Source organism: Bos mutus, chromosome 26 (assembly GCF_027580195.1).
Source record: "Bos mutus isolate GX-2022 chromosome 26, NWIPB_WYAK_1.1, whole genome shotgun sequence".
Taxonomy (NCBI): domain Eukaryota; kingdom Metazoa; phylum Chordata; class Mammalia; order Artiodactyla; family Bovidae; genus Bos; species Bos mutus.
This window is the reverse complement of record NC_091642.1, coordinates 7,476,129-7,493,825: the sequence shown is the minus strand read 5'-3', so window position 1 is coordinate 7,493,825 and position 17,697 is coordinate 7,476,129. Positions and strand designations below refer to the sequence as shown.

Here is a 17,697-nt window from a genome sequence, read left to right as displayed (position 1 = left end):
CTGTTAAATTGTCCTGTTAAAGCTGTCCCTTCCTGTTCCTTGAGCAGGAGGGAGCACGTAGAAGTCAATAGTCTTGTTTTTTCCCCATTACATGAAAAACAACTAAAAACGTGCTTTGTGCATCAGCCAGCCCAGAGGAGGGTAAAACACACCTAGCAGCGGTACATTAGGTACACATAGGCTCTACGTTGCTAACGCGGGCTATGTGACGGATGAAAGCACTATTTCCCTTTCATAAACTTAAAGAAAAATAACTCCATGTACCAGCAAAGAACCTAAGAAATGGCTTCAGAATTCTTGCCTTGAATAATCTTGGGGACAAAAAATAGGTTCCAAACACCTGCAAATCTTCCACATTAATATATGTTGATTTTTCTCTTTTAAAAATGGTGCTTGGGGCTCCCTTGGTAGCACGCTGGTAAAGACTCCACCTGCCAATGCAGGAGACGTGGGTGTGATTCCCGATCCAGGAAGATCCCACATGCTGTGCAGCAGCTAAGCCTGTGTGTCACAACTCTCGAGCCTGGGAGCCACAACTACGGAGGCCCACGCTCAGAACAAGAGAAGCTGCCGCCACGAGAAGCTCGCACCCCCGACTAGAAAGCAGCCCCGTCACCGCGCCAGGGAAAAGCCCGCAGACAGTCATGAAGACCCAGCACAGCCAAAGGCAAGTGGTAAGATGAATAAGCAAAAATGGCGCTTGGACAACTGGGCATCCACCGGCAAAATAATGAGGAGGAAGCCTCCCCACCCGCCAACTCTATATTCAAGTCAACTCAGGATGCTAACACTCCAGACTTTTTAGAAAGAAAACACAGGCATAAAGCTTCATGACCTTGGAGGAGGACAGCAAAACCACAAGCAACCAGAGGGAAAAGAAAGAAACTGGACTTTATCAAAAGGAAACCTTCTGTGCTTCCAGGCACCACGGGAGAAAATGTTTGCTGGTCAGGTGTCTGGTACCAAAAGCCAGTGAGGACTCTGGGTTTTGCTTCCTGGCCTACCCAGGTCCCACCCAGAAGAATGTGAACTGGAGAAGCCCTGTGTGGACAATGGACACTCAAGGGCAAAGGTCACGTGAGGAAGTAACGTGGCGAGGGGGTGTGCTGGCTTGCCCTCTTCTCGGGTAGATAAACGCACCACAGCTCGCCCCGTCTTGGGGCTCATGTCCCTGGGAAAGTCTAGCTGCTGCTCTGGACGAGACTGCCATTTCTCAAAATGCAGAGAGGAGTTGGGGGCTGGAAAGAGATGCTAATCCACAAAACTGTTATCCGCAGACAGAGCCACATGGGACAGGCTGCTTCTGAAGGCAGAGGCCCTGCTGCACGGGCCCTACTCTTTTTACTCAGACCTGCTTTCCAGAACTAGAAGACAAAATGCCTGAGAGATGAGAAGGCTCGGCCACCCTGTGCTGGGCAGCCTGGGCCACACAGAGGGTCTGGCGGCGGGAACGCGGCAGAGCTGGCTGGTGTCCAGCCATAGTCCTGGCCCCACGTTCCCTCGTGAGCACACGGATCGATTCCTTTAAACTGAATGGCAGGAAAGCGCAGCAAGAATAACTTCATTAATCACGTTCTCCGTGTCCCTTACCATGCCAGGTTGAAAACCTGTTAAACAAGGACCTCGGAGCCCCCCAAGCAGCCAGGAGCCCACTCCCCCCACCCCTTATTGGGTGGAGTTTATTAGACAGTCCACACCTACATCCCCACATGGGATTTCCCAGGGGGTCCAGTGCTCCCAGTGCATGGGGCATGGGTTTGATCCCTGGTGAGGGAACTAAGATCCCACATGCCACAGTCAAAGAAAATAAATAATAGTAATAATAGTAAGAAGAAAACCCAAAGCCCAAGTCCCCACAGACCACACTCCTTGTACAACCATGGATACACACGCCTGGCAGCGGGGATCAGGGCAGACAGAGCTGGGAGTGGAATGCCGCAGAGATGAATTGACAGAAGTGTCCAGAGACCCGGTTCTGTGAAAGGCCTGTTCGGCTCAGCCTCACCCAGGCCTGGCAGCACCGCCCTCTGCCCGCTGCGTGGACAGCAGCTGGAACACCACCAGGCCACAGCTCACCCGGATGCCGGCCTCCGTGGACAGAAGGACCCAGTCCACACCTGAGAGGTCAGAGTGGGCCTTTCTGAGGGACAGAGAGCTTGGGATAGGGCCAGTCTGTGAGCTGAATGCCCCACGGCCAGACAGACTCCCACCTCCGGGCCTGGGAAGTGACCCAGGACAATGACAATGACCAGGGCAGGCCTGGCTGATGGGCACCCTGGGTGAGGAGGAAGAGTGAACCAAAGGGGGAGCTGGGACTCTCAACCCAGGTGCAAGCGGCCAGCCCCCCAAAATGTCTCAAAGCAAAGCCGCTCAGTCGTGTCCGACTCTTTGTGACCCCGCAGACTGTAACCTACCAGGCCCCTCTGTCCATGGGATTTTCCAGCCAAGAGTACTGGAGTGGGTTGCCCTTTCCTTCTCCGTTTTCCTTCTGCCAGCCCCAAACACCTACCAAATACAAAAGCAAAACCAAGCCTGTTGATTTCACTGACCTGGGACTCGCATCAGGTGTTGGAATGGCCTGCCAGCACCTTGAAAGTGCACAGCTCCTTCCCGAGAGCTTGATTTGGAAGTGACTGCTGGGGAGAAGAAGAGCTCTGGACAAACCCTTCCAGCTGAACTGAGGCTAGGATTTCCTGATCATGGAGGTAGAGGTCGACCAGCAAGGGAAGCCTGGAGATGCCCCAGGGAGCCCCAGGCAGCAGCCAGGACCTCAACAGCCTTCCCGGGAACAAACACTGACACACACACACAGCCACCCTCTCGCCGGTTTGCACAGTGACCTCTCCCTCGGCCTGACCACCACGGCTGCAGTTTGACGCTCATTCTGGAGTCAGAGCCCTGCGCTCAGTGCCCCCTGCCGGGGCGCAGGCTCTGGATGCATTTCAAGTGCTGCAGGCTCCCCACGTGTGTCCTTATCGCATTATGGTGACTGTCTTTTTATTTACTAACTGGGTGGGCGGTGGTGGGAATGCCCAGAAGCCCGGGCTGGGCTGCACCCACGTGTGAGTGCCCAACACCTGACCCCAGGCCTGGAACACAGCGGGGGCTGGAGCAGTGCTGAGGGATCCAGCCCCAAGCTCTGGCCCTGCCCTGCTCAGCCAGGGCTCTGGGCTAAGGAACGCTCCCTGGACCACAGCCCAGAGTCCTGCTCCCTTCACACATCTCCTGGGGTTAGGATGTAGGGTCTTAACAATGGAACACCTAGGGTCAGCATCCCAGTGCTTGCTCTCTGCAGGGCCAGCTAGCTCCCAGGCTCAGTCCCCACACCCAGTCCCCGAATGTAGACATGCAGGGGGCTGGCTGAGCCCACCCTTCCTGGTCCAGCTCTGCTTTGAGGTTGGGGAGTGGGTGTGATCAGCTGGCTTGGTGGGAGGGTGTCTTTGGGGGTCTCATGGCACCCATCTCCAGGCTGATGGTTTCTGGGTCATCATTCTCAGAACCAGTGAATCATTTGGACCCCATTCTCTAGCACAGATCTTCCTGTGCAGAGGGACCTTCAAACAAAGGCAGGGACATGGGAGGAGTCCCCAGGTGTGAGAGGGCCAGAGAAGAACAAACCTCCATTCAGATCCAATGGGACTTCTGACCCAGGGGACCCAGCATGCACACCTACGGTGCTGGAAACCACTGCTACGACATTAGCAGGAGTGAAGCAAAAGTGACCGGTTCCTGTTGACCTAACACTGTGACACCACCAGCCTCTCCCATAGCCCCCATGTAAACGGGCCCCAGACATCCCGTCTCCTGTCCTGAGTGGTCTCTGGGCAGTGTCCCCAGGAACTAGATGGGGATTACAGATGCACTTCATCAATCGAGCTGTATCTAGAAAAATGCCTGGACAGAAACCAAAAGGGGCCAGAAAAAGATTGGGCTGGGGCTGTGCTTCTCACACTGGAAGCTCTGCGGCCCCTGCAGCCCACGTGTGTGGCTGTGTTCAGGGGGACAAACCCGTGAAGATGGCCGCGGAGCTGCTGTTTACGCGATGCGTCCAGCTGCACCAGCTCAGGGAGGGCTCGGGCGACAGCAAATCCTTGGCTGCGGTCAATGCCACGTGACACAGGGGAGGGGGCATTGCTGGGTGACAGCCACTGCCAGAAGGTTCCGCAGCCTGTGCCCCAGTCGAGCAGGTCAGCGTGTAAACAGCAGCAGATCCAGCAGGTACCGCCGCTCACATGGGTCTGACAGGTAGCCCCAGTAATCCCGCATCACAGGAGCTGCAGGCTGCTCCAGGGGCCTGTCCTCACCTGGCTACCCTCAACTGCCCAGTCCACAGGAGCCAGTTATTTATACCAACAAAGCCAACCAAAATGAAGCAGGTAGTTCACGGACAGAGAAAAGCAAATACAAATTAAAATATGTACTCAAGGATGTGCCGTACAACGCGGGGAATATAGCCACTACTTTGTAATAACTGCAAATGGAAAGTCACTTGGAAAAACACACAAAAGATGAAAAAGATTAAAATATCCAAAGCACATAAAACCAAGCGCTCAGAAACAAACAAGCCACCCACTGCAAGCGTTCGGATCACCAGTCTGGACAGAGAGAGGAGAGAGGCCTCCTCCCGGCACCCCTGCCCTGCCAGATCAGGAGCAAACATGCGAATTAGGTGAAGACCAGAATGAAGATTTATTCAAGCTGGTTGTGCCACAAATGACTGAGGCGGTGGGATCTGGATTGAAAGATCGCCGTCTCCCGTTTCAGCTCGGGGAGGTGGGGCTGTCCCCATGAGCTTCAGGTTTCCGGACCCGAGGTCTGCAGTGCATCCCTGAGACCTCAGTCTCCCCGGGGGCAGAGTGACCGCCCGGAGTAGGAGTGTAGGCTCCAACAGATCCCAATCGGCTATTGCCTTTAGGAATCCTGCCTCACAAAATGTCTCGTATCCAGGCTCAACACTCCCGGGGCAAGCCGAGCACCTACCCCCACCCCACTCCCTGCTTTTGGGGGAGGGCTATGATGACACTCTCAACATTCAAGAAGGAATGAGAGGAAACACTGCTACGGGACAGATCATCTGACAGAGAGATTTATTTGCTGGCAGACTTCCGACTGCAGGCTTCTTGGCACTGGCTTGCTGCCATGCAAATGAAACAAAAATCAATATCCCTAGGTCTGCAGAACCGTGTGTTAACAATCAGACTCCAAACAACTTAAATAAGATCCCTCGCCCCGTCCCCAAATAACAGCGACTGTTTCTGTTAGAAGGCAGTGCAAAATAAACAGAAATGAAAAGAAGAAGAAAAGAAGGCAATTTAACAGGTCCTCCTTCAGCAAAACCTTTCCAGGACTTGAGCATGCAGATAATCTTTCTGTGATTATGACCAAACCCTCCCGTTGCTTAGCAACACATAATTAAGGAATATGTTTTCAGATCCGCTTTGCAAGCCCAGCCATTATCAGATGAAATTACTGAAGCAACAAATGTCATCGCCATGCAAATTAGTTGGTTGCAAAGAAAGAATGTTTGACGGTGAGGGGGAAGATACAGGCCCTGGGAAACACTATCTGACTTTTCTTCTGCCACATACTGATTTTAACAAGTCAAATACATTTTATATAAGACTGAAAAAGAAAATCTATACATGAGACAAAACTAGAATATATAGAGAGACAACAGAGAAATTCAACCAATGCTTCTCTGGAAATAAGAAAGAAACGTGTGAAGGTCAACTTGTAAAGCAACAGCCCCACTTCAGTCTGCGAGTAGCTTAACCATCACCAGCTTCACCAACGTAACAGATAAACCTAATGCTTATCTCAGGGCTACCACATCAGGCTACCAGGTCCCATCCACAGCTATTTAAGAGGTATTTTCAAAAAGGTCCCTCTTATTTTTACCACAATTCTCATCCCACTATATCCACCCTATAATGCTAGTAATTCATTAAAATAAAAAAAGTCATTGAAAAAAGGTGCAGTTTTCTAAACTGTTGACGGGAACAGGGAAAGAAAGGAAGAAAGTTGATTTACAGCTTAAATGGTCAGTAAGGATTCTAGGGTTGAAATGACAATTCTGAAGCACGGCTCTGAGGGTGTCCACCTGGAATTCTATCCAGGTGCCTGGGACACACACGCACTCAATTCCACTTGGCTCATGGTTTGAAGAGAACAAGCTAGGATCATTCTCTCTTTCCTCCGCATGGAAATACACTCTTCCCTACAAGCAAGCAGAATCCCCAACTGTGTTTTCCAACATGTGAGACTGAGTTTGTTTTTGAAACAGGGAGTTCTAAGGGATTTCAACATCTTTGTTTAACACACAAGTCTGGAAGCACACCCATCTTTAGCTCGGCAGTGATTAACCCTACCTCTGATACTGTGTAGACCCTTCAGAGGGGCGTTTTCCACACGAGAAAGCACTTCTGATGGCAAGAATGCTGCCCACTGTACAGGGAGGCGCTGGACAAATACCCAGCATTCTCCAGAGCCACTGAATATGAGCTGGAGAAAACGCCACTGCCAGTGAGCTGAGGGCTTCATCCTGTTCTGAATGATTTCTCCCCTCCCCCATAAACAGTTGTGCTTCCTCCCCATAAAGGGAAATCCACAAATCAGCTTGAGCTCAACTGGAGAAAAAGGAAGGTAATGGCATTCTTAGCGGGTCAGCCTGAAGCACACACACCAGTTTCACCCAGGAGAACCCTCCTGTGCGTTGGCCAGCAGGCTGGGGTGCCCTGTTTGGAGGAGGGGGTGTATAGGTGGGTCTGAGTCGGGGGTGGGTTGGTCTCTCCAGGTTTGGCTGGAGAGCGACAGCAACAGGAACCTGAGGGGCCCACTGTCCATTGCTCAGATCTCGGCCCCCACTGTCCGTCCCCTCAATGTCTCCCCCGAGGAAAAGGCAGGGAGGGGCGCATTACTTGGTTCCGGGGCCAGCATGGTGGAGACGATGATGGGGGCCCCCGTCCGCCGGGCCACCTTCTGGTAGGGCGAGTGAGGCGTGTGGAGGCTCTGGCTGGCTGGCGGCAGGGCGGGGGGCTCCAGGGGCGCGCCGGGCTTCCGCAGGAGCTGGGGGCTGCCGTGGGGGCTGGGCACAGGGGAGACCGCTGCGCCACGCTCCCGCTTCAGCAGTTCCATGGGCACCGTGTACGCCGTCGAGTAGGCAGTCCTGGGGCCCGAGTGAGTCAAGGGCACACCGGGCTGCAGCGGGTATGCGGGGCTCGGGCGTGCGGTCAGGGCACAAGGGGTCGGGGAGCTGTACCCGGAGTTGGACGGGAAGTGGGCGGCTTGGGCGCCCACCCTGGGGCCTGAGTAGGTGGCGGCGGTCTCCAGGAGGTGCTGGGAAGGCGCGCTGGAGGGGCGGCGGTGAGCGGGGTCTACAGCCCGAGGGGATGCCGCCTGCAGGGGCCCCGCCTGGGGCTGGGGCTGGGGCTGCAGGGCTGCAGCGCCCAGGCCGACCTGGTCGCCTTGGAGCTCGCTGCGGTGGCTGAAGCTGCTGGAGCGCGTGCGGGGCAGGGGCGGCCCCCTGCCCTGCCTGCGCAGCTGCATCTCCGTCCGGCACCCGCTAGCCAGGCGGCTCAGCACCCGGGCCTGGCCTAGGTTGGGCGCCACGCACTTGATGTCCGCGTCCTCCATGGTGGCCAGGACGGCTGGGGAGTCGAAGCCTTGCTGAAGCAGGGCCACCAGCGTGGCCTCTGACACGCCTTCCGCCCGCAGGAGGGCCAGGAACTCCGGCATCACGCTCCTCTTGCTGCCCCCGGGCCCCTGGAAGGCGGACAGATCGGATTCGCACCTCTCATAAGCCATCCTGGGGTGGACGCCTTCCCGGGCTGGCCCGTAGCCTCGGGGTGGGGCGCTGGGGGCGGTCCCCACGCCGATCCCGGAGGCAGCTGCCGCTCCCGGGTCCACAACCAGGCATGTGGGGGCCGCCTGCCTGGAGGCGGCGGAATCCACCGGCCTCTCGCTCGCATTGTTGTAGACCTGGCCGGTGGGGTAGGCGGGCGCCTCTGCCCCGTACCTACTGTCCGCTGGCTCCCCGATGTACTGCGCGGGCGAAGGGGCCCTGCTGTGTGATCGCTGCCCCTGGGGGATCATTTTACCTCCAGGGTCCCGGTACAGGTGACCGGTGTCCTGCAGGGCAGGGGCCCGGGCTGCCACTGGCTCCCACGTCATCCTGCCGCCCGGCGCTCCATAACCGGGCAGCGGCTGGCCAGCTCCGGGGTGGCGATGGTGCAGAGGCTCCCCGGGTGCCCGGGCGGCTCCGGCCGGGTCACTGTAGTAATCCCCTGGCAGCAGGGCCCCGCGGGCCGACATCACTGCCTGTCTGCTGTCGTAAAAGGCAAAGTCGGGGACGGAGCTCTTCCTTCCAGCCGCTGTGCTGTAGAAGGCCTCCCGGTAGAGGCAGGGCTCAGCCGCCCCAGGCATGGCGACATCCCGCAGCCCAGGGTACCAAAGGCCCTCTCCGCCTCCATCCGTCAGAGAGCTTCTCCTCCCAGGAGCCTCGGCGACCTCCCAGGGGCCCTCGTACCACCCGGCTGCATCCCAGCTCTGAGATCGACCAATATTTATATGCCTGCTGGGAACCGGCATTGAAAAAAAAAAAAAAAAAAAAAAGACTGCGGCCAGAGGCAGAAGAGGAAGGCTTTCTTTATAAATCTTCAATTACATGCATCCGAACCAGACCTGGCTGTATTCTAACCCTTCCGAGACGGCAGGAAGGACCAACTGGGGGTTTTCGATTTCAAAGTATGGCCTGAATTATTAATTCTCCGAAACCTTAGTAGACAAAACACTCACGGTAACTTTGCCTCACTCTCCAACGGTAGCACCAGAGGTCTTTTCTTTACGGCTCAGTCCCAGAAAGGAGGCTGCAGCCAGCCGGCCCGGCACCCCCGCCTCCCCGCGGCTGGAGCACTCACATGGACCTCCGCTCTCTCAGCGAGCGGATTAGGAGCTAAATAAAACCCCTAAAGCTTTTGTTCCATGTGACATCTCGTTAGACCGATGAAACCGGCTGCGGGCTCCATCCAGGCCTCCCGACCTGCGACTGGGAATTCTTCTCACACTGAAGCCCTGGCTTATTTCCCCCGTCCTCACCAGGGCACTTTTTGGATGAGCCCACCTCCCCATCCTGAAGGTGCCCCCCCCACCCCCGGATCAGGATTGCCTAAAAGTGACAGGAGGAAAACAGAAAAAGGTTGCTTTAATGTCGATGCAATCTTAATCCACCCTGATGAAATGTTAATCCATTGCACACGGCTAAGAACAAATTAAACGTGAACAGGCAGGCGGGATAAGAAAGAAAAAGCCTCACGCATAGTTCTAGAGCAGGAGGTGCCCGAGAGATGGGCCAGGTCTGCCTCCTGACGCTTTGCCAATATTGAAATCTGGCTCCGAGATGACTCTGGTTACAAATCAAACGAGTTATTAACATTGCTCAAGCCCAAACGGATTCTTTCCCGTATTATCACACAACACAGACCCTTTCATACCGCCTGGAAAAACCACGGCAACAGAAATACAGCCCGTGTGTGTAGCCTAGAATTGAGCATTTTAAGAGGGCAACAGAGGTCAGCGACTAAACCCCAATGTTATGAAGCACAGCCGGGAGGGAGGAGGCTGCATCTGAGGCATGTTTGCTTTTAAATCTGTTTGCAAGGGACGCATTAATTTTAGCAGGCTTGGCCTGGCTCAGATCTCGTGGATCATCTCCCATATTCCCATGGATTAAGATTTTACAGAGCCCACCAGGGACATTAGGTGCAGTAACGCAGAGGACGGCAGTTATCTGCATGCAGGAAAGCCCCACAGAGGAGCATTAAAACATTTCCTCAAACGTACAAACAGGGCCCTGGGAAGCGCCACCAGACGGGACTGGGGTCCTCCAACTGTAGCTTCCAAGACACAGAATTCACAGCGAAACCGAAAGCTGGGAATCCCAAGCTTACAAGGGCTGTGTATAGTCAGAACATTTAAAAACGAGACAATATACATATTTGCAGCCATTAAACTTCAGAATGTTTCGTCTTCACCCACATGTCCCTTAACCGAAAATTCCATTAGAATCTCTAAAGAGAATTACCAGTTAAAAAAAAAATTTTTTTTTTTTTTTTAATGAGAAATACTGAAAACTTAAGAGTGAGAAGGAAAGCGAGTGCAAATCCCTGTGGAGAACCTGGAGGCACAGGGAAACACAGGGCAGCGCCCCCTCGGCCTGGTCAGTACATATTAAACTTTGGGACAAGCTCTGTTGAAACCAACATGACTCCCCAAAGAGGGCTTGGTCCCCCAAAGCCAAAGCTCTGGGAAAAGCCTGACTGACTAGAGAGGAACTGAGCCAAAAGCACTGCCTGGGGGCACAGCCCCGGGATCCCAGGCTGTGACTTAAACACCACTTCTGACCCCAAAATGCCAATAAGGCCTCAAGTTAACTGGGAAAAAGCCCTGGCAGATGGCAAAGCGACTCTGATCCTCCCCCAATCCCCTCCACCTCCTAGGATGCATGACAGTGAGGGAAAAAAAAATGAAAAAGCCACACTGCAAAACGCTGGGTTTCCATCTATGAAAGCAGCCTGCTGGCGCCAATTTCTCTAATTTCTCTTCTGGCACACTCACCGTCATGGGCTCAAAGGCCTGGGCAGGGGACACAGAGACAACAGGCCTGGCCACACACAAGACAATATTTACACATCTCGCCAACAGCCTGAGGATGTGTTCACTACGAAGATACATCAAAAAGGACAGGAAAACGCTGGAGCCCCAAACTGAACCGAAACAGCACTATCTGGTTGCAGCAGGTCGTTTCCCAGCTCTGCTGGGTAGGCGAGCCCGATTTCCGCAGGTCTCTTCTTCGGAACTCCCTCCCCTCCGGAAAGGAGAGGGCAGGGAAAGATGGGGCGGTCTCATGGTGAGAAGGACCGCAAGGAGACGGGACTGTGCGAAAACCGGCCTGCTGTATCGAACAGGACACGTCCTCACCCCGGAAAGGACGCTAACCTGATGACCCTGGGCAGCCCCAGCCCACCCAAACCTGTCACCCCCTTCTCCCAATCTTGGCTCTTTTGGCCAAGAGGGGCCTTTGTGGCCTCCCGGCAGGGGTTCCGCCCCATTGCCACTGCCGCCCCTGCCACCTCCACCCTTCCATCACTGGTCAGAGAACACTGGCTGGCTGGGTGGGAAGGGCTGCAATGGCCCTGCCTGACCCTTCAGGGTAACCATAAACAGGGCATCTTTGACATCCTGTTTTCCTTCCAGGTTCCTCATTACAGGGGCCTCAACATGTGTTCAATGTCCGTACCAGGCCTTGCTCTGGCTGTCTCACCCAACCCCAAGATGTGGGGATGGAGAAGTTGGGTACCCAGATGCACAGGAGCCAGGTCCAACTCCAAAAGCCAACGCTCTGCTTTCTGGAATTCCCTGTGTCGACCTGGGGAAACTAACAGCCCTGTGAAAACGGCAAAAGGGGAACCTCTTTAACAAACTAATCCTGTTGTTTTCTTAAGGTTTCCCCAAACCCCCAATATAACATATGTTACTTATAAAAGTCAGCCACTTGAGTATCCGACAGTAATTCCTAAACAGATGACTGCTCCAGCTCCTTGAAACAGGTGCAGTGGGCCCCTGTCAGAGCCAGGGCCCCCAGCCTAGCTAACGGACCGCACCCATCAGTATTATGCCATCTCAGTGTTTGCTTTCCCTTCCTTCCTGTCATAAAGAAAAACTTAACACGAATGTGGTGTTGATGCTGCAAAACTCCACTTGTGGTGCAGACGCTCCCTTCAGAGACATAGATGAGCTGTGGAAGTCGTGCCAAATCTTTTTGCAGTGGGGTAGCTGGCGGTAACTCACCCAACTTACAAATAACTAACTGGTCTTCGGCTGAGTCCTCTACTTCAGCAGGACGACCCAGGACCACACATGCCCCACAGCCCTGGTTTATCAGGTGCAAAGGAGTAATGCCAGGAGCAGGTCAGCAGTGGGCAGGAGAGCTTCAGGGAGGCTTCACGCTAGGCCCCAGAATGAGGAAGCCCATTTGTTTCCATCAATTTCTGACCCATTCTGCTTGGAAGCCACCCAAACTCACGCAGTCTCAGCTCTGCAACCTGCCAAATATTATGACAGATGTTTTCCTGTGTTAGGTAAAAACACCTGTAACTGAATTTGGACTTTTCTGAACACCCTGGCAGATTAATAAAAAACAAAACTCACTGCAGTCTTTAGAAAAGGGAGGGTTTTCCTGGAAAAAAAAAATTAAAAAAAATCTCATGTTAACTAAATAAAGTGAGATGGGACCAATTTCTGAAAGATTACTGAGTCTTTCAGACTTCATTTGTAATCCTGCAAGAGTCTCTCACTACAGAAAACTGCATAAAGGAAAAAGCCATCTTCAGAGAAGTGAGAAGAAACAGGCAAGCCAAATCCTCTCGCAGACAAAACAAACCCAAGATAAAGCTGACCCTGTAGCATCATCTGAATGGGGACCTCAGCGTTACACGCGACATCCCAAAGCCAAGTCTTCAATTCCCTGTGCAACATAAGGCATCAGCTGAAAACTGTAGAGACCTGAAAACTGGGATGATTTAGACAGTGCCAGAAGAGCAGGGAAAAAACTGAGGCAGACAAGCAGAGGGACGGCCAGCGATGCCTTCCACGGAGCAGTCCTCGGACATGCGTTTTATGCTGTCATCAACAGTGACTTGGGAAACTCCTTGAAAAGAATGGGAAGTAGAAGTACTGCTCTGGGTCTAGTCCTCACTTTTTTTTAAAAAATTTGTTTATCTATTGGCTGTGTCAGTCTCAGTTGCATCATGCGGGATCTTTCACTGTGGCATGCCCGCTTCTCTAGTTGTGGTGCCGGGACTAAGTTAGGTGTCCCTCGACATGTGGGATCTTACTTGGTTCCCCGACCAGGGATCGAACCACATGCCGTACATTGCAAGGTGGATTCTTAACTACTGGGCCACCAGTGAAGTCCCTTCATGCCTTTAAAAAATAAAAAATCAAGTATATGGTGGACTTTGTGAATCTAAAGACTGGATTTGCATGAAGGTCGCTGGGTTGAGCAGTCCCCCCGACAGCTGTGCTGTTTGTGCCAAACTGGCGTCAAGGGATGCCCACTCCTTTCTCAGGAGCAGACTCTGAAGCATCGGTCACTTTGGCTGGCCTTCCTCCCTGTGCTGGGGCTTTCCATCTCCGGGGACTTCCCTGGTGGCTCAGATGGTCAATGGCAATGCCAGAGACCCAGGTTTCCATTCCTGGGTAGGGAGGATTTCCCTGGAGGAGGAAATGGCAACCCATTCCCATATTCTTGTCTGGGGAATCCCATGGACAGAGGAGCCTGGCGGGCTACAGTCCATGGGGTTGCAAAGAGTTGGACACAACTGAGCGACTTTTCCCCCCATCTCCTGGTTCTCCAGTCCTTGGGGCCAGGAGCCTAAGGCAGCTCTGAAAGCCAAGGTGGAAATCAGAAATCCCTGGAGATGCTTCCCTGCGCCTGCTGCTGGCCAGAAAGAGGCCACAGCATTGCCCTCGCCCCCTTGCCTCCCACGGGCTCTGCAGGGGTTAGTGGGTCACACTCATTTCCGGCAGTGATGGCCAAAAATAGGCCCGTGACATCCCACTTCCTACTTTTAAATGTGTACAGGCTGTGTTGGGTTGTTGCTTGTTTAACATGTTTAAAAACAGCTTTCTGTCTTTAAAAAAGTTTTTCTTTTTTTTTCTTTCTGTCTCCATAGTATCCCCTACCAAAGCAACTTACTTGGCTAATCTAAATCAGAGAGGGGGAAATAAACCCCACTTACACTAGAAAAACAGCAAACAGGGTCTGGCAGGGCTTTACGACTGTCTTCGTCGAAGTGACAAAGTACAGAGTCAAAATGAGCAGAACCGACCAGACATCTCGGTCTTCCCACGATGGACACACATCCCACGATGGACGCAGCCCCAGAGGCCCCTGGATGCAGGCTCTAGGCTCCTGCCTCCCAACCGGAGCAGGAGGCTTTCAGTCATCAGCACAACTCTCCAGAGAAAACCCAGGACCCGAGGTGGAGCCTTGCAACCAAATCAGCTGCCTGCTGAACAGCCCCAGGTCGCCTGGAACTTACAATTTAGCCATTTAAATGAAAACGGAGGCTTGGGCATGGCTCCTGACTCGATTTCTAGACTAGATGATTGTACAGCTTAATGAGAGCCGTGTTACAAAAGTTACACTTGACTCCCACAGGTTATGGGATTTAAAAGTCTGTTTTATGGCATGTTTTGGCTGTGCTGGTGAAGCAGGAAATATGAGCTGGGACCACACCTCGGATGCAGGGCCTGCGAAAAGCACGGGACAGAATCTACTCAGAAAGACCTGGCTGGATCCCTGACACAAGGTCGGTAGGTGCTCGGAGAACTCAGCCTCCTTCCTCTCCATAAAATCCTGCAGGAACAGCTCTTCCTGCAAAATCGCAGCGTCTCAGGACACTGAATCCCCCATGCATCTCGACACGGCGACCCTCACCCCGACACACTCCCGTGTTACGTCTCCTCATTGGTTTTTATCAGGAATAGGTTCACACCACCTTAGTTGATCATCCCCAAATCCTCTCCACCTGCCTGGCTCCAGCTCAAATAACCCACCTCCAACAAGCGTCCTCAATTCCCCCAATGTCACATGTCCCCAGTCCAAAGAAACCTGCCAGCTCTCGAGGTGAAAACACCTCACCCACGACTGCATCCATCTGCAATCCCCTAGAAACCGGAGACATCTCCTGGTTTCCTCATGAAGGTGACGGTGCCCTCTCCCTCCTGACATGCCCTTCCTTCCCTTCATCACATGCTTGCTGGCTGGACACACACGTAAAAACGAACCCGAAGAACAGGACTCTGCACAAGAAACAAGACTTTGTGGCAACAGTCTTTGCTCTCCGAGCCCAGGTCCAGGCTAAAGCAAGCACAGTCCCTCACTTGCAAGGACCCAGGCACAGTGGGCACTGAGTGAAGACGGCAGAGGAAGACAGCCACTTGTAGTATCTGAGCCTGCCGGCAGGGACCCAGCTGTCCCAGCTGTGCTCACACGGGCCCTGGCTGTAAGGTAAGAGCCATAAAGAACCATAAAGAACCTTCTGCAGACAAGAAAGGACCGACTGCCAACATACGTGTTTCACTCGTTCCAGGGTACGAACAGGAAGGGGCACCCTCTAGGCACACTGCTGTCATTTAATCGCTAACTCACATCCGACTCTTTTGCGACCCCAGCCCGTCAGGCTCCTCTGTCCATGGATGCTCCAGGCAACAATACCCGAGTGGGTTGCCATCTCCTCCTCCAGGGAATCTTCCTGACCCAGGGATTGAACCTGCCTCTCCTGTTTCCAGGCGGATTCTTTACCATCGAGTCTCCAGGGAAGCCCCCTCCAGACACATACATCTCTCCAACCAGAACGCAGGAGGCAGGCTGGTGGATGTTACAGCCCTTCTGATGTCCGTACAAGGAGCACAGGCAGCATGGAGCCGGTGGTGAGCAGGCGCATGGCCACATCCAGAAGGCTCTCCAGGCCACTGCACAGCCCCACTGCCGCCACCCCCGAGCCAGGTTCCAGCCCAGACCTGAAGGAGCACCAGCATCTCAGAAAGCCTCTAGGGAGACCGAGAGCCCGCTTGTGCTCTAGAGCCAGGGAGTCAACCAAGGTCCAGGACGCTCATCAAATAAGTCATGGTTCGATGCAATGAGTGTAAGTCAGTTGGGACTTACTCCCAAGTATCTCTTGGGAGGAAGTCTTACTCCACCCACACGTGTCATTTGTAAAAGGAATCAGAGGGTGGGAAGCAGGCAGCAAAGCCCTGTATCTTGGGGTGCTGGCAGCAGGGTCGCCCCAGACACTGGTGATCAGGTTGAGCTGTGTGGGACATGATGCCCCCCAATCTGCGGGCCTCCAGCTCTGCAAAGCCAGGAGACCCTACTGTCCTCAGGCCTGCTCTGAACAAGGAGGCCTGGCCCAGCGTGTCGGAGCCCTGGTTCCTGCGAGGAGTTCACTGGGCCTGGAGCAGACACTCTTCCCTCAAAGGTGCCACTGACCAAGATGAAACACACCCAGGGCGAAGCAGGCTGGGAAGGCGAGGCAGGCGGCTCATGCCTAGGAGGTGTGACCCCAAATACCAGAGACAGGTGCTGCCCACCTCGGGGGGGAGCATGACCCACTGTGGTAGGGGTGAGAGGCAGAGCAGCGGCCACAAGACAATACCCAGATGCTGATAAAGAGCCACACCTGGCCATGGACTAAAGTCCCCACACCCCAAACCCCAAAATGGAAGCAGCCTTAACACGCTGCTTTTAGAAATGTGGGAAGTTTAAAAAAAATGTCTGCCAAGCCCGATGAGAGTCCACCGGCAAATCAACCAACGCAGAGAGTAGCTTGAGTCTGTATTTCATAGATGAGCGACGTCTGAGAAATGATTACAATGCTGAACCCGGCTTTCATCTGCAGTAAGTGGGGGCCTGAGTGTGGGCAGCTCTACAAACCCAATCTCTAAGTGACAGCGGGCATCCCAGGGCAGGGGCCGCTGTTCCAAACTTCTCTTTGAACCATTTATCTTGTGGACATTTATCCTTCGCAAACTAAGTCTATGAAGCTGCAACTTGACCATTCTCCCCCTTCCTTTTCTGATCTTTTACCTCAATACCATGTTGCTTCATCCTATTCATGTATACTAGAGTTTTAAGTCATGTCTGGTTGACTATTGTATATTTACATACCTAATGTAATTATCACTAATCACATAATTACTGGAAATGTACATAATTGCCTGATCCAAACATATAATTATAATGTATAGCAACATTATGAATACCATTTAAGGTCTACATTTTGGGGCTATTTAAAGGTATTTATTAGAAATGATTGTAGACCAACATATGTGGCCAGTGTTGACGTGGCTTCTTGATAAGGTACCTCCAAGTGCTTCATAAAACAAAACAATGATTCTACTATGCTTTAAGACAGGTCAAACAAAAAGCATACAAATGGAAAATAAAGTGACTCTGGTCCGAGTCTACAGATGAGGCTTTTCCTGTGGGGAAATACAGGTCACTCCTTCTGGTCTGTGGGCCCCAAAGGGCATGAGCCAGGCAACGAGATGCTCCCAGTCCTCCCTGCTGGAGGCTCTCACCCGGCCCAGACGCCCTCACTGCTCCTGCCACCTCGAAGACCGAGCAGCTCTTAGACAGTATTTTTGCTCCTTGAACACTCTGGGACCATGAATGAGCGTCCCTGGGGGAACGGTCCACGGAGACGTGCTTTCCGAACAGCAAGCTCATCCAATTAAGAAGAGAATGACACAGATGAAACAGTTTTCCCCACTTCATCCCTATAGTATTCTCTCTCTGACTTTTCCTGTGCTCCTCAGGGACAAGACTGATCTAGATAAAGATTTCCAAGATGTATAACTATGTGTTCAGCAGACACCCGATGACCTTTGTCTCCTTCTCCACATCCACCCAACCAACCCGTCCATCTTCCTCACTGCCTTTTATTCCCTGTTTTCATCCCAGAGGTGAAGCAGAAGAGTTAGTAAGTCATGTCTGACTTTTGTGACCCTGTGGACTGTAGCTCACCAGGCTCCTCTGTTGATGGAGTTCTCCAGGCAAGAATACTGGAGTGGGTTGCCATTCCCTTCTCCAGGGGATCTTCCCGACCCAGGGATCGATCCTGGGTCTCCTGCATT

At 53.2% G+C, this 17,697-nt stretch overlaps 1 protein-coding gene across 9 annotated transcripts in view; it reads right to left on the bottom strand.

The window, feature by feature from the left end:
* The window catches only part of CTBP2 (C-terminal binding protein 2), a 168,814-nt gene that overhangs the window by 26,758 nt on the left and 124,359 nt on the right, over nt 1-17,697 (bottom strand). For 2 of the 9 annotated variants that reach the window (XM_014480490.2, XM_070363535.1), the window contains exon 1: nt 6,918-8,601. The exons of the other annotated variants lie outside the window; for them this stretch is intronic. In XM_014480490.2, the coding sequence (XP_014335976.2) occupies nt 6,918-8,586 (1,669 nt within the window). In that variant the 5' untranslated portion in view covers nt 8,587-8,601. Of the gene's footprint in view, nt 1-6,917; nt 8,602-17,697 lie in introns of those variants that run through there. 9 annotated transcript variants of the gene reach the window in all.